Source organism: Mastigoproctus giganteus, chromosome 5 (assembly GCF_048544385.1).
Source record: "Mastigoproctus giganteus isolate SK-2022 chromosome 5, ASM4854438v1, whole genome shotgun sequence".
NCBI lineage: Eukaryota > Metazoa > Arthropoda > Arachnida > Uropygi > Thelyphonidae > Mastigoproctus > Mastigoproctus giganteus.
In genome coordinates this window covers 201431818-201449803 of record NC_143579.1, presented here as the reverse complement: position 1 = coordinate 201449803, position 17986 = coordinate 201431818, and the positions used below count along the sequence as shown (strand labels likewise).

General features: G+C 35.7%; 1 protein-coding gene across 1 annotated transcript in view; it reads left to right on the top strand.

Annotated features, from left to right (window-relative positions):
• LOC150086009 (calcium-transporting ATPase sarcoplasmic/endoplasmic reticulum type-like) overlaps positions 1–14788 on the top strand; it is a 516950-nt gene extending 502162 nt beyond the window's left edge. The window contains 1 exon segment of the mRNA XM_090374328.1: positions 13864–14788. Coding sequence (XP_090230454.1) covers positions 13864–13898 — 35 coding nt within the window. The 3' untranslated portion in view covers positions 13899–14788.
• The last annotated feature ends 3198 nt before the right edge of the window (positions 14789–17986 follow it).

Below are 17986 nucleotides of genomic sequence, written 5' to 3'. Positions count from 1 at the left end.
GCTACCAGAGTGTGAGAAGACTGGAATTGTTCAGAATGTCAGTGTACCACAGGGCATTCACTGTTCCAGGCATGATAACCACAAGATAAACTCCAGACAGCACCTTTTGCAAAACATCACAGTTGGAACAACAGAAGCAAATAACATGCTCCAGGCATCAGCCTGTATACAATATTTAAGATGCGGCTAGCCTTGTACAAAGGGATAATTACCTCCTTAGCCCTGCACTTGAATGATATACACTTATATACACTAGCAAAGTTTCTGTATATCATTGCAAAACCCTATGAGCAATCCCTGCAGTATATCTGACTGCACAATTACCCCTAGGTCTTTTTCATTTTCCACTACCCTGAGTGTAGTGGAAAATGAAACATCACACAGTTGATAAATTACTCTGGGATTACTGCTACCCACATTGTAGGACCTTGCATTTGTCAAAGTTAAACTGCCATTTTTCAGCCCATTGATCGTTTTCCTAGAGCTTGTTGCAATAGCTCACCCTGCCAAACTTTGCATCATCTGCAAACTTTGATATTAAGCCTGATATACCTTCATTAATAAATATTGAAAACAACAATGGGCCTAACACTGAACTTTGGGAACTTCACTCATAACATTAGCCCTCGAACAGCAGTGCCCACTGGTAATCACTGTATCTTCTTCCACTTAACCATCCCTTTATCCATAGCAGTAACTTGCCCTTAATGCCACATTGCTCCGGTTTATACAGCAGTCTTATGTGTAACCGAATCAAGACTTCCTAAAATCCAAGTATGTGGTATCAAAATTATTTCTGCATTCATTTCCTCGGTCACTGCATCATAGTAAGACTATCAGATTAGTTAGTCGCATTCCTGTCCTGATGGTCCTGCATTACTTCTTTAACCAGTGATTCCATTATTTTCTCTGGAACAGATGTTAAACTAACAGGTCTTTAATTACTCATGTCACCTTTTGATCCATTTTTATAAATTGGGAATACATTCTCAGATCTGAATCCAAGGATGCTCTCATAATTATTGCTTACGGCTTGCTTATATCAGGGCGCCTCCATGGGCAGGAGCAGCACATGCTTCTTGATTAGACCGGGGTTAGAGCCCGTGACCACCAAATACGGAGGATGCGGAAAGGTCAGGGAATGACCACCGCATATCCCCGGAGCAATATGGCCTTAGTTGCTAATGCTCCTGAAAACCAAACGACAACAACTTGCTTATATCATTTGCTACCTCTCTTAAAAGGACTGGAACGATCCCATTCAATCCAGGTGACTATTATAAGCTTCAAAGATTCCTCTTCCACTTTCTTTTCAGTTATCATAAATCCATTTAGCTCCCCATTGGTTTTGATAAACTTCTGGCATTTCATACCCTAAAGAATTCCTCATGTGTGAATGTAGATGGAAAACACCTATTCAATTTGTCAGCAACCTAAGCAGGGTTCTCAACAGTTAACCAATTGGCATCAAGTAGCCCCATGTGAGTCAACTCCTTCCTTCTACTGTTAACATAAGTCAAGAAGTCTTTGTCAGTGACATAGTAATCCATTTTAGTTTGCCTAATCTCCTTTTGACTTGATTACAGACTGATTTATACCTACCACAGGCTTCCGAATCATCTGATAATTTATAAGCATCTCGTGCACTTTTCTTCTCTGCCACAAGTCTCAATAGTTCATCTAACATCCATTTAGGTCTAAACCTTGGACAGTATTTCTTTGTTGGTATGAAAAGCCTAGTAGTAGCTTCTATGATTACTTCCCTGAGTGCTTTTCATTTAGAATTTGCTGATGGTAATAAAATCAGTTAGTCCCACTGCATACAATTTAAAAACTGTCTGAGACCACTGTAGTCATCCTTACAAAAGGCTTTCCCTTTACCCTTGAAAGTAGTTATGTCTTTAATTAAATTCTACATTAGTACACTGTGATCGCTGCCACCCAGTGAGTCTTTTACCTGCAGATTCTTAATCCATAAAGAATCACCGCTGATAACCAGATAGTATTTTTTCCTTTTGTTGCCTTTCTAACATGCTGCTGTAGAAAACAGCCACCCAAGAAATCTACAAAAGTCTGTGTTGAGTCACCAAACCACAAATTCCTTTCAACAGCTGGAAAGATAAAATCCCCTATTATAAGACATTCTGATTTACTGGCCCACTCTATTTCTCTGTACAGCTGATTTGTTATAATCATCAGTCATTAGCCTATAACACTACTACTACTCTCAATTTTGTTTTCCCAGTGCTTATATCGAACTTAACATTGCACTGATTACCCATGTCAACTGGATGCACTGTGTTAGATTTAATATGCTTCTTAACTAAGTACTTAAGACAATGAGTTAACCATTCTAGTAAAGCTTCCACATGCCATAGTATCTTGTTGTAAGCTCTCACTTGGCAAACAGTCACAGACTCAACTTCCTCCAAGACCAACCAGAGTTAACAGAAGCAATCAATCAAACTTTGGAACTTCACCTCCCTTTTTAATTTGAGCAATTCCACATGTAAACCTGCAACGAGCTAAACTACCTTTCTCCCTGAAAACTGGTCCAAAAATTTCTCTTGTAATTCAGTCAATGCTGTGACCACAGGGACACATCAGTTTTTCACAAATATCTCTACTCACCAGAATTTCAGTCCATACAATTTCCTCTGAGTTAACTCCCATTGGACAGATTTAAACTGGAGTTATTGCAAGTTACAACAGACTACAGTTTCTGTGACAGAGAATGAGCATATTTGCAAAAAGACAAGTTAGAATATCTAGTTGGTCTTCCAATGTGGTTCAAAGGCTAACCACAAATTCCACAAACAATCAAACCCTAGCTTTGATTGATTTCACAGTATGCTGAATTCTCTTCCTACCAGTCGTGATGACACCATCCATTTTTTTGAAGAATCAACTGCATGAGTAACAATCTGCTAAACTTTATGCATTATAGGCCAGCATTAGCAACTTCCATGGTGTAATGTCTGGGCTAGAGTATAAACCTGTGAATTTAGCCATCTCTTGAGCAATATTCCAAATTAAGTGCTGCTTGAGATGAGACTGAGCAGCTCAGCTGATGCATAGAGCATTACAGGAACCATGCATCTCTGGGCTTACTGCACAATAAGTCTGGATTCATGACAGCCAGTGGGCTCTTGTTTGATGGCCCAAATAATATGTAGTTTCCATATCTTTAAAGTGGATAATGAAGGAGAGGTTACTGTCCCCAAGTCTTTATGATGTGACTCTTTGGATACATGACCTGTTTATGCACATTGGGATGTCTATCTTTGTTCTGTTTTTAGAGGACATGTGCAGATTTCTCTTAGTTGATTTCTAACCCAATTAAGGCAAAAACAGCTTGTTTTTGTCTTTTGTGCCTCTTCATCTGGGAGACTTTGAGATTCAGTGCAATGAAGAATTTCATGTTGTCTGCAGATAGTGTCAAAATGGCTTTGAAAATCACAGTGAATAACTGTGTGGTGTTTGTACTGCACAACTGCAGTGAGCAAGTTCAAAAGATATCCAGTTATGTTGAAGTGTGGTAGCAGAATATGGAGCAGAGCAGTGATTTATGTCGTTGAATGCAGACTTCACATCAAAGAAAATATCCAATTGTGATTTGCCACTAAAAGATTTCTGAATTCGGGATATCCAAAAGATATGTGATTGCTGACCTTCCACTTTCAGGTGGTAGATGACTTTCATCAACCAGTGAAATACCACCACTTTGCTTATTGGAGGCTTGAAGTGGTGAAACCCATGTTTAGTCTCTAGAGCGGTGTTTCCCAACGTGGGTCCCACGCCCCACATGGGGGAAATTTGATTGTTCAGGGGGGCAATTCAAAAATATGATGAGCAAGAAAAATGGCTGCTTAAAATTGATGAAAGATGAGAATCCAGAAATGCTTCTTGTGCATTGTGTTATTCATAGGGAAAACTTGGTAGCTAAAAATATTTCGCCTGTTTTTCATGAAGTACTAAAATCAGTTATAAAGTGTGTCAATGCCAAATGTGAGCGTCTCTTCAAGCTTTTTTGTGAAAAACAAAATGCAGACCATGTGAGACTTTTACTTCACACTGAAGTAAGGTGGCTCTCGAAAGGGAACTGCTTGAAAAGATTTATGGAACTATTTGATACTATTAGTGACTTTTTAAGTGAAAAACCTGAAATGAAGCATCTGTTAACGGTCGATGGTAAAGCATTTGTGAGTTATTTAGCCGATATCTTTGAAAAACTAAATATATTAAATAAACAACTTCGAAGAACAAATAAAACTCTCGTCGATGCAAAAGCGAAGATATTTGGTTTCATTACATTTATTGAATTATGTCAAAAATATATTTGTAACAAAAATTTTGAACACGTTGGCTGCAAAAATGTGAAGTGACTGATACCGCTGTACTTGTTATTGTCGATCATCTGAAAATTTAAAAGAAAGGTTTTCTGATTTAAAACAAATTGATTTTCCAACCTGGATGATGCAACCAATGTTAGTGGATTTGTCTGATGTATCAATGCAGTACCAAGAAGAACTCTCAGAAATGCAAAATGATGAGTCAGTTAAAACTTTATTCAATATAAAAGGAGCGATGGCATGGTTTTGGGATGAAACAAAAATTAAATACCCAAATTCAACCAACTTTGCAAGAGAGCTATTGTTACATTTTTCCATCTTCATATTTAGCTTAATGTGGATTTAGTGCCATAAATGATTTGTTACTAAAGAAAAGAAATCGACTGGATATCACAAAACGGGGAGACTTGAGACTGAAGCTGACTAAATTGGAGCCCAATATAAAATCTCTCTCTCTGCGGCAAGCACCAAGCACAAGGGTCTCACTAGATTTAGTCCACTCATCTAGAAGTGACTTCACATGGAATGTTGAAATTATTAAACAATTAAATAATAATTACTAAAAATTAAAATATTATAGAAAAATCTTTCATATAAATTATTTTGTACTTGAATTTTAGTTGTCTATTATATGTTTTGAAAATTTACTGTTTTTTTTTTCTTAATTTCCTAATGATTTCTTCCTAAAACCTAAGTCTTGTGTCCTGAACAAGTTGTAATTAGGCTTCATTTAGGGAATAATTCAAATTTTTGAATATAAAAACTATGTATATCGGTGTTTCCCAACGTTACATAGGGGGGCATCAGAATTTTAGAAAGACTTAGGTGGGGCATGGTGAAAAAAAGGTTGGGAAACACCGCTCTAGAGCAAAGTTTCCGGCATCCCCCTCTCCCCATACTTCTCCTTCAACCCATGCATGGTACTAAGTACTATAGGTTTTGATACCTTTCGTGTTTGGGGTTTTCATAAAAAAAAAAATCTTAAAACAAGAGTGCAAATCTTTGGCTAAAACAATGATTGGTCAATGCTGCATGAATTACCTTCTTGAATATTTTGGGAAGAGAACATCCTACTGAAATCGGCTGAAAATTTTTTTGCAATCTTTCAATTTCTGATAATGTAGAACTTCCACATTCTTGATACACCTAAAAATCTGCTGAAAGGCATAGAGACTGCAATGAAGGTGCTAGATGTCTTCAAAATGAACAGGGGGAAGTTGTCAGGATCGAGTGTTGATTTGTTCAGAATTTGGTTTGTCTGTAATAAGTGAGTCATATGATAACATTACTGTTGAGAGGACAGACCAGTTTGAGTATTTGACAGATGGAAATTGGAGATAAATGATGTGTCACAACTGCTAAGTTGTTCACTTAAATGCATGTTCAATCCACTTATTAAACATGGGTTCATCGAGATATAGTAGTAGAGGCATATGATGAAATAAAGCAAGCATACGAGGTTATGTAGCAACAGGGAAAAAAAACACAAACCAATTTTGCACATCCATTCCTTCTAGAAGTTTGTCCAGTTCCTCCTTGAATTTATTTAAGCTATCAACTTCCACTGTATCGTGAAGGTATTCACAATATGAGATATAACTTAAAACGATGCCACTTTGCTAATATTCTGTTCATTCAGATTTGGCTATGTATTATTGATGATTTCGCACTATACTTATACTATCAACTTCCACAATGATAGATGGAAGTTTGTTCCAGCAATCAACCACCCGCTGCTTAAAGGCAAATTTCTACAACTGTCTTTCCTCAATTTGAATATGTGCACCCTCAGGTTCTTAATCTAAGCAAGAGGAATCCCATCAGCATTCAGCTTGCTCAACCCATTCCCGAGTCCACCTCAATCAGATCACCTCACAGGTGCCTACTCTCCAGCCACTGAAATTTGCAGAACTTAACCTTTCTTGGTAAGAGGACCTCTTTGTTTTCCTCTCACCAATCTTGTTGCCCTTCTCTGTACACGCTCAAGCAACTCTACATCTTTCCTAAAATGAGTCCTCTAGGCATTGCCTTATACAAAGGGATAATCACCTTTTCTCTACTAGCAACCTGTATATCATTGACCTGCTCCCCATGACCTGCTCTGACAGCCTGTCTGTATTGCTCAGAAAACTTCATATCTCACTACACAATTACTCCCAGATCTTTTTCATTTTCAACCACCCTAAGTGTAGTACCACACAGTTGGTATGTTTCTCTGGGGTTACTTCTACCCATATGAAGTACTTAGCATTTGTCACTGTTAAACTTCAGTCCATCTGTCCAAATTTTTTAGATCCTGTTGCAGTAGCACTCTACCATTACTGTCATTAACAACCCTGCCAACCTTTGTATTATCTGCTAACTTCGACATTAAGCCTGATATACCTTCATCAATATCATTGATAAATATACAAAACAACAGTGGACCTGACACCGAACCCTGTGGGACTCCACTAATAACATTAGTCCAAGAAGAGCAGCACCCATTGATTACCACCCTCTGTCTTCTTCCACTTAACCATCCTTTTATCCATTGTAGCAACTTACCCTTAATACCATTCTGCTCCAATTTGTACAATAGTCTTCCATGCGCAACAGTGTCAAAAGCTTTCCTGAAATCCAAGTATATAATATCAAAATTATTTTTTGCATCCAGTTCCTTTGTAACCACATCATAGTATCCAATCAAATTTTTAGACAATACTTTCCCTTATTCCCATGCTGTGTCTGAATTATTACTGCAGTCTTGTCTAACTGATCCTGCAGTGCATCTTTAACCAGTGACTCCATTATTTTCCCTGGAACAGAAGTTAAACTAACTGGTCTGTGATTACTTGTGTCAACCTTAGATCCCCCCCCCCTTGTGAAATGAGGATACATTTCCATATCTTCAGTCTGTGAGGACTTCCCCTGAGTCGAAGGATGCTCTCATAATTATGGCTAAGGGTTTGCTTACTTCTTTTGCTGCCTCCTTAAATATATAACTGGATAGATCCCATCAACCCCAGGTGCCTTTCTTATGTTTAACTTCAACAATTTCTCCTCCACTTTGCTCTCAGTTATTACAAAATCATTTAGCTCCCTGTTAGAATTTAATAAGCTTCAGTTCTCCACGTCCCTACAGAATTTCTCATGTGTGAATGTAGATGCAAAATATCTGTTTTTCAGCTATCTGAGCAGGATCAAAAGTCAAACCATCGATATCAAGCGGACCAATCTGATTCATCCCCTTTCTTCTAGAGTTTATATAAGTAAAGATGTTTATTGATTTTCATAGCATCCTTTGCCAAAGATTTCTCGTAATCTGCCTTATCTCCTTTGTGACTTGATTACAGACTAGCTTATATCTGCCATAGGCTTCTGTGTCACCTGAAAATTTATATGCATCCCATGCATTTTTCTTCTCTGCCACGAGTCTCATTAGTTCATCTAACATCCATTTAGGCCTAAACCTTGCACAATATTTCTTAATCAGTATGAAAAGCCTCCATGATTAATTCCTTGAATGCTTCCCATTTAGAAATTGACGGAGAGCTTCAAAATAACATCAGGTTTGAGGCAAGGAGGCATCCTGTCACTACTACTGTTCATAGCTGTCATGAATGATGTGCATTGTAGAGTGGTGGAACAACTTGGACAGGACCAGATGAAAATCATGCTCTTCGCAGATGACCTCTGCATACGGGGAGAGAGCAGGGAACAAGTGCAAAGGCAAGTTGATATATGGGCTAGTATGGCCAATGAATTTGGACTGGTTTTCAGTCAGGAGAAGAGTGAAGTAATGGTTCTAAAGAGGAGTGGCCAGCTTGACATATACATTACAATGGAAGGGAAACAGCTAAAAATGGTTAACAACTTCAAGTATTTAGGAAGCACCATTACAAACACTGGAGTAAAGACGAAGAAATAAGTAGAAAGATACAAGCGGGTGGGAATTTCTGTAGGCAGACAAGAGATCCACTGAAGTGTAAGAAGGCTATATAACAGGCCTATTACATACCAATTCGGACATATGCATCTGAAACTTGGACTATGAGGAAAAAGAATTCAGGGGGCAGAAATGAGATTTGTGAGGAGCATAGCCGGAAAGACAAGGTGTGACAAAATCAGGAATGATGTGATTAGGGAAAGAATTCAGATTGAAAAACTCCAGAATAGGATTGAAAGGTCCCGTTTGAAATGGTTTGGACATGTCAAAAGAGGATGAACAAGAAGCGTTTGCCAAGAAGAATGTTTGATATACAATTAAGGAACAAAAGACCAAGGGGGAGACCAAGAATGAGATGGCAGGACATGATAAAGACCGATGTTATTAAGAGAGGAGGAAATTGGAGTGAAATCAACAGAGAGAAGGACAGGGCATGGTGGCGAGGCCTCATACGTCAACCCGTGGAATAGCGGAACGATGATAGCTGATGATGTAGACGTGACAAAATGGGGGGATGACACTCTTCAATGATTTATCAGATTTTTGCTTGTATGGATTGAGAACTCATAAGCCTAATGCACATGACAATGGCAAGACTGCACTTGGTGTACCGAGCTCAAGTATGGAGACTTAAAAGATGATTCTTGAAAGGTCCAAAGACGTGCAACATGCTTTGTGAAATTAGCATAAGTGCCTATAATAGCAAAGACTGAATATGTGGGCTACAGAGCTTAGTAACTAGATACCATAGAGAGGGGATATTAAGATGAATTGGGGTTAAATTTTTATGGTTATACAGAAAACTAAAATCCAGCATTTTACAATCTGGAATTTTTTGAAGTCCTACACATTTTTCAAAAAAAAAAAATCGTTCACTTGACAATCCAGAAATATTAAGAAAGCAATCTGGTACTCCATATTAATGATTGCATTTGTCTTTAAAAAAACATACAAACAAAAAGGGGGTGACATTTCTCTCTGTTTTAGTGCTCTTACATGTTGCATGGCTGGCTATAGATTGCTTGTGTGAGCTGGTGACCATTTTGGCATTATTTTATAACTGAGGGCAAAGAAAGACGAGAATGCCCGGTGTACTGCTGGAAAAATGTACACTTCATTAAATCTATGGTTAATCTCTTCCCTAAACAGCCACTAATGCTCACAATATATTTAATTCCACACAGCTAAGGATTTTGTTGCCAAGTTGCATGAGAAGTTATAATGATGGCAAAAATGAAACAGCTATCTTTGTTATTACATGAAAGAAATCAATTTTCTGCTTGGTACATTATTAAAATCAAAATGTCACATAAATTGATAAAGACTGCACATAATTTTTTATAATTATTCTTCGAGATTTTTTTTTTTTTTTTTTCTTCCCCCTCCAATGCAAAAATACTTTTCCTCTGAAGCACACTAATATTCTCTCTGATACAGATGTATATAACTTCAGCTGTTGGTACTTACCATTCATTTAAAAAGTAGCTGACCACAGCTTTTCTAAAATCCAGAAAATTTTAAAATCCAATGCTTCTCAATCCCTGAAAGTGCCAGATAGTGTACTGCAAATGACACTGGAACTAGGGGATAAAAATTCAAATTATGGTACAGACTGGAATCGAGGAAGTTTTCTTTTAGCCAACATGTTGTTAATCACTGAAATGAATTACCTTAACAAGTAGTTGAGGCTGGCAGCTTGGGAAAATTCAGAGGTCAGTCAGATCAGCAATGAAAAAGGAGTGGTACAAATAATTTTTTATTTTTTTGCTGGAGTAGCAAAAAACCTAGGGCATGAGTTTCCAACCCATATGCTGTGTGTGGCCCATTCCTTTACATTGTGTAGCCTGTGGCCATATAGGCAGCCTTCAAGATTAAGTAATGAAATCAAGTGTTACATGCACATCCCCCAAGTTTAAAACTAGCATATCATAAAATAAAAATTCACATTTCCTTTTGAAAATGTCTGATTTTATATTCAGTTTTTCTATACTGCTTTCTTGTGTTTTATTTATCTTCCTTAGAATTGAACAGTATTGTTATAATCTTCTTCCAGTCACATAGCTCCCTGAGGAGCTGTTGTGGCCACCAACAAATTCCTCCAACTGCATAGATCATGTGCTATACTAGTGGCATCACAAAATATCACACCCAAAGTTCACTGATCTCATCCTTACACCTAGTTGCAGGTCTTCCTCTGCACCTCTTCCCCTTTATTTTTCCTTCCATTATATTCTTCAACAGAAAGTTTTCCCACCTTATATTATTCCTATTATTGTTATAATATGAATGTTATTATATAATAATTGTTGGATTTTGTATTTAATTACACTAGCGAGCACATTTTTACTTCCAAGAACTTAAATGCTCTTTTTAACCAATTTTTATGCTTAGATTTCGAAAACCACCATGACAATTTCACATCACGTCACAGTTATTAAATATAGAGGAAGTTACATTTACCAATTTCACATAATCTAGCCAGTAATGTATGACATACTGATTTATTTTAACAGATATAAGCTAATTCTCTTAATTTTAGGAGTCAATTCTGGCCTTGGTTTTTTTGTGATTTAGACTTCTACTTATGGTTCTTAGGTTCAAATTCTGAAGCAACAATTTACAATTTGAAGAGAGCACCTTAGCATTTTTGGTGAGGATTTTTGTAGGCTGTGCCAAGGTTTTCCAAGTATTAACTGATCATAACATGTTCTCAGGATTGTAAATCTATCCTCCAAACACAAACAGCTCCTCAAGAGTAGGAGGGCCATACCCTCCTACTCTAAAGGGCCCTCCTACTGCTTCACAAGATGTTGACTATCAGCCAGTAAGTTCAGGTAGTGAGGTACATTTAATCAAACAAGAGAAATTGAATGATTTGGTTCGACACTTAAATTTGCCGAAAGGACAAACTGAACTGTTAGGTTTTGGGTTAGAGCAGTGGAATATACTTGCATCAGGAACAATATTTCAGTGTTTCAAAAAAGATGTGAAAAGTTTTCGAAATATTTTGCTACAGAGGTATGTTTTTATGTTTATTCATAGATGCCTCAAAATTAAGTTTAAAAGAGTTTTGCTTCATAGTGGCAACGAATTTCCATCAGTTCCTGTGTAGCATTCAACTTAAAAAGACATGAAAGCATGTCTAAGGTTCAGCATGCTATAAAATACCAGGATTATGGTTGGACCATATGCAGTGATCTTAAGGTTATTAGTTTGCAGGGGGTTTCACAAAAATATTGTTTTTTGTGTTTGTGGGACAGCCGTGCAACAGAAGAACATTATGTTGTGCAACATACCAGGAGTTCATACCAGGACAATGAAATGTAAAATATATTCCTTTAGTGCAATTAAACAAGGTTATTCTTCCACCCCTGCACATCAAACTTGGATTTATGAAAAATTTTGTGAAGGGACTAGATAAAGAAGGTAACAGATTTGCATACTTTAGAAGCGTGTTTCCTAATTTAACATATGCCAAACTTAAAGAAGGAATTTTTGTAGGACCCCAAATTAGGAAACTCCTGAAAGACTGTTTGAAACCCAGTTAAAGGAGGTTGAATTGGCAGCTTGGCAATAATTTAAGGTAGCAGTACATGGTTTTTTGGGTAATAGGAAAGAAGAAAACTATGAAACATTGGTGTCTAATTTAATCGAGTACTACAAAAACATGGGCTGTCAAAATTCATTTTCTTCATTCCCATCTCGAATTTTTCCCTGAAAATCTGGGAGATGTGAGTAATGAACAAGGGGAGTAGTTTCATCAAGATATTTCCACAATGGAAAAGCAGCACCAAGGTCACTGGGATCCTGTAATGATGGGGGATTACTGATAGTTCCTTGTGAGGGAGAGTAAGCAGGAATACAAGAGAAAATCTCTTAGCAGCAAACATTTTTAAGGACAATTACAGGTATGCTGATTATGTTATTGAAATATAACTATTTTTCTGATTTATGATATTTTTTCCAAAATTAAATGAGTTATAGAAAATGTACATTTTTTTTTAACATTAAACGTTGCTACACCATTTGATGTAGACATGATAGATGTTTCATTGTGATTTTTGGAATCAGCATGTGTATTTCCTCTAGAATCACATACTTTCATTGCAGAGGTATGAAAAAAAAATATATTTTTTGTTGGCTAGTGTTATATTAAATGTAAAAAAAAAAAAAGTAAATACAAATATTAATGCGTAATTAGTGATAAGGAACTGAGCATGTGGTCCACTAGCTGCAGTGACCCATGAAACCTGTGACCTTCAGCAGTTACCCTGTTTTGGCCTGTAGCCTAAAAAATGTTGGACTTCCAAAAATCATATGACATACTGATATCCAAATTAACAAGTGGCTGTGTTTCTGAACTCCATCTTCAGGACAAGTTTTGTTTTCTTGAATGAGACTAATACTAGCACATAATCATGTTTTTAATGGAGAAAAAAAAACTAAAACCACAGCTACAGTCACAGGACTAGCTGTGTTCTTCAATTGGACTTGCAATGCATTTTAATCTGGTGATGGGGAAGAAAAACCATCCCATTCTGCTAACATTGCTGAAACATATTTGAGGTGGTGGTTCAATGGTGTGGGCACAAAGGCTATAAGGTATCTTTATTGCTATTTTTGCCTTTTGCAAAAGAAATTGGTCCAGACTTTCTGGACCAATTTCTTTTGCAAAAGGCAAAAGAAATTGCCTGTTAATGGTTTAAAATTTTCCAATCTGGAATAATCCTAATGTAGCAGCAATAACAAGTTATATTGTATATCATTTTGATATTAATGAAGTTTGCAGCTTAGTTCAAAGAAAAGCAGCCAAAACATTAACTCTGAATCAAGAGTTTTTGGATTAAATCTACTTGAGAATAAGAAACACTAACTGGCCTATATTTAAAAACAAAAAAAACTATTAACAGAACGTTGAAATAAAGAAGACAAATACAACAATCTACTCAAAACTCAAGAATATACCTAAGTAAAGAATCTTTATTAATTGATCTTTGAGTGTTAACTGATAGTTAACTTAAGTAATTATGGAATCAATTCAGGTTTATATGCTGTAATAAATACTCTAATGCTGTAAATAATAAAATGAACATGCAAAAAGTATTATAAAACAAAAATGAAGAACATTTTCTTTGAAAATGAATTCAATTATTATTGACATGGCAATCTAATTGTTTCAAGCTTGGTAAAGCTATGTGGCATGTTGCAAACATCAGGAGAGGTTGCATTTCAGATATCTTCCAACAATGGCAAAAATTCTGGTTTCAGTGAGTACTTTGAAGCGAGCAATACAAAGTTAGGCAAGTTAAACAAACCTGTTTTAAACACAATTTTTGGGAATTTGTACATATTTTTATAATAGAATCTCTATTATAAAAATATTATATATTATAAAGATTGGCAATGAAAAATTTCATTAATTGATTATTTTAATTGTATACAAAAGCAGATTTAAAATAAACCCAAATCAAAGATTCATTTATCTGATCCAAACTTGAGTATTCTAGACACTTATTATTGTAATTTTTCTTCTATTTTTAATACATTTTGCCTATTTTAGTTAATATTTATTTTTTATTTCAGTTTCCTGTCTATTTCCAGTTGGGAAATCCAAGTAGGTAGCAATGCTGAGAAATTTATATGCTACGGTTTTTGTTCCCCCCCTCTACAAACGCCACCACCACCATGTCTGGACGATTCCAGTTGCTCATTGTATGCCCATTACCATTGTTTTAGGAAATCATTTAATTTTTTTTTATTTAAATTATGTTACCACACCAGATAAATTTCTCTAATTAAGCTTTGTATACTGTTTTCAATATACAAATATAGTTGCTAAATTTGTAATCCTCCTCTCCCACTAGCTGTTTTGTATGTTTACTCAAGAATAACCTTTCTTAAAATGTCTTTGTAAAATAACATAATTTTGTGTTATAACTCTAAATACCATATATCAAAAACATTATGGTAATTTAGTTTTATTCCATCAATTACAGGGGGAAACCATGTGGGGGGGATATAGCAACTTCTTTGGAAAAAAATTATATATATGGTATTTGGATGGTTCAGGACCACTATATGTCAATTTGGTTTAGCAGACTGGGAGTGTGCATACTGTAACGTGTAAAACTAGGAATCGGCTACTTGGCCACGTCACTGTACTTGGTGTTTGTGATCCTACAGAGAGAAAACAAGTAACTCATCTTGTAAAAAATAAGATATTCATTCCCATCATTTAAACAGCAAACTTCCCATCAGAGCCCTAAGATGTTACATTTTGTAGATTTTCTTTTTCCATGATGGCCATTTATGAAGCAGAAACCAGAGCTTCCCATACAAGTTAGGATATCATTTGAAGATACAGCAGATTTTTACTGGAGGATATAGGTGACGAACAATCCTGTATTTTTAAAACTAATTCTGTATCATTTAGATTCTACAAATGGCCAGTCACATTTTGTACATGAAATCTGTACAGTAGATTAATAAACAAATTATTTAACAAAGTTTTACTTATTATAGTTCTAATTTTTTTTTTAGGTATGATAGTTCTTGATCTGTTATCATGTAGAAAGAAACCACTGGTTTTCCAACAGTAAACTGAAATGCCTTTAGTAAGAAAGTATGATCTCTCTCTCAGATGACTGCACAAAAATACCAATAAGCCACTTCCCACCAGTGCATAGTTGTCTCCTCATACATTCATCAAAAATTCTCCTATATTTATTATGCTGTGGTAGTTTTAGTTCAAAAACCACGTTAGGTCCTCTTACCACATGTCAGTCAGTGGCAATATTGGTATCTAATGAGGTCTAACTCAGAAAAAAGTCAAGTTACTTGTGGAATATTTCTTGACCGACCAGTGTCACATTATGACAAGCTTGGCCACTAGTGCAACATTTTTTTCAATGTTGACATGAAAACCTACCAGACAATACAAAAGAAGAAAGAATTGATGTTCCTTGGTCAGGCAACTGGCAAGTGCCCTAGGAAGCATGAAGTGCAGCAAGTTATCTGAAGTGATTCTTGGCATTTTAATAATTCACATCTTTTTCCAGGGCAGTTTTGCCAAAGCTCTTGACAGTCAAGTCTGAATCGCAGTGCTGTTGTTATAAACAAAACTTGGACTCAACATTTCTGAAGTTGTTCAAAGTCTGGTGTGGTATCCTTCTAGAAGCAATCATAATCAGTTGATGTCTAATAGACAATCCAGACAGGAAAATATCAGTTAAGCTAATGTTTAAAAGCATACTGAACTGGAAAACAACTGTGGCTCTATTTTAATATAAAATGTCAGTGATATTTAATTTCTAGTGATGTGTGTGGGGGAATTAAAAAACCTCCTGCTTATTTGCAAAAAAATCTCATGTTTTATGCCTCCCAAACTTTTCCTCCAGCCTACAAATACCTTATCTCCAGGTTTTGAAAGTTGGCAGCTATGCATTGATATGGATCATGTGTTAGCTGCTGCACCACCTGGATATTGCAAGGGTCTGAATGAAAATGGATCAAAGAACTTTACTGATAGTCGACTTGAATGTGGAATGTTAGGCTGTCATGATACTGCTGTAGTGGCTTTAAAGGATGGTGGTGATTTTGTGCTACACCACTGGCCACAGCAAGCAATCTCTTCAACAACAGCTACTATAACTGGAGGCACTGATTACACTATTTTGCACAGTCCATTTTAGGAAAATGGTCCTCCTTTTCGTCTTTTTAAACACCAGTATTCTCTAAACAGAGCCATAAAGTTTCTTTTTGGTAAAACAGTTTTGTCTGACAAAGCATGATTCTTCTTCTTCTGGAGCACCATTTTGAGATATGTTGATTGCATTTGCTATCCCTATTTTTAAATCCTCTCAGAAGCATCACTGACAAGTCATGTGATGAGGTTAGATTTGCATTTCAGTATATATCAGGCAAAATGCACCCTGGTGGCAGTTTTTTTTTTTTTATGTAGACCCCAAACATGAATCAGTTTTGGAACTAATATATATAAAGTGATACAGGGAGAGGGAAAGGAATAGAAGAGAAATAAAAGAATAAGGTTAAAGTAAGAGAAACACAGAGTGAAGATAACTAATACATAAGTAATAAAATATGCATAATAAAAATACATATTACATAAAAATTGGTCAGATGAAGATGTTGCCACACAACTTACAAAACCAGCTTCTCATCGGGTACAGCCAGAATTGCAAGCAAAATAGCAACATCGTGTCTTCAGTTCTGTTGTAAATCACAAGCCAATGGTTATAAAGCATAAATGAAAATGAGAATAAAATTTAGTTACCAATACAATGGAAGAATAAAACAGATTACTAGAATTAAAAGTGGGATTTTTTAGAAAATGGCTTGTGAACTTTATAGTTGATACAATGAAGTGTGAAATTAAAACTGGAAATAATAATAACTGAAATTTCTAAAACATAACATTTTAGACTAACACTAGTTAAAGTAAAGAGATTTGAAAGCATAATTAAAGGTGGGTAGCCTACAGATGTATAAAGGGAAAGTTCACGAAAGCAATAACTTGAAAACATATAGATATTAGAAATATAGCAATGTAAACTAATAATAACAAACAGAAATTTTGACCAATGAGATTATACATATGCAAAGTTATAAATAGCTTACAGTAAAAACAAAATAAAATAAAAATAAATAATAACTGCACCTGGACTATGTAATATATCAGTCATTTTGATGAACTGAGTTCAAGTTTGAAATCTGATATTGTCTAGCACCTGCAATTTCAGAGAGGAATGAATGCAGTTTACATTTATTTAAATTTTTATAGGTTTATAACAATGTAAAAATATAGTTTTTTTTTTTTGTTTTTTTTTCATTTGCTTTTTCTTTTTTAATAATAAAAAAAAGTTGAAGTTGTGGAAGTTAATAGCTTAAATAAATTCAAGGAAAAACTGGACAAACTTTTAGAGTGAATGGGTGTGTGAAATGGGATTTATTTTAATTTTTTGGCTGATGCTCTATAATCTTGCTTTCTTGCATCATATGCTAATCTGAAAAATGTGTAAGCATACTGGGCTTCCATCATGAGAATATTCTGTAACAACTGATTGAGAGTTTAGTATTCAGCATGCTGAGTGATCACATTAATGAGAGCTTATTATCCTAAATTTATTTACTACCGAATTACAGAAGAGGTTTCATCTGAAACTAATCAATTATAACAAAATACTGATTAAATAAATTTGAAAATAACACAAATTCAAATGGGAACTTCAATTGTGGAAAATGGAGAGGAGGGGTTTATAATATTAGCCATTAGCTGCAGATCTTAGAAAGGTTTTTAAAGATCTAATTCTGAAATGTATACAACTAGTGAAGATTTTCCTACTACTGAAGTAGTATGAGAGATGGGTGGCAGGCCTGGTTGGTTGGTTTTTTATGGTGCAAAAACGACTATGGTTATAATGCAGCATCACAGTGGCAGGCCTGAATTAGGCTAGCTATTAAGCCTGGTACTCCTAATTTTGGACCTCTTAAGCATCATGGAAAGCCTAGGAGAAGCTCCAGATCATCCAGTGATGGATTATGCTGGATATATGAGGGTTGATCAGAAAGCACATTTCCAATAACTTCCATTATGTAGACTGGTACTACAATGAACTTATACTTGCTACCACACACATCCTACTGTATATTCAACTGAAGCAATGGAATGAGTTGTAAAAAAACTCAT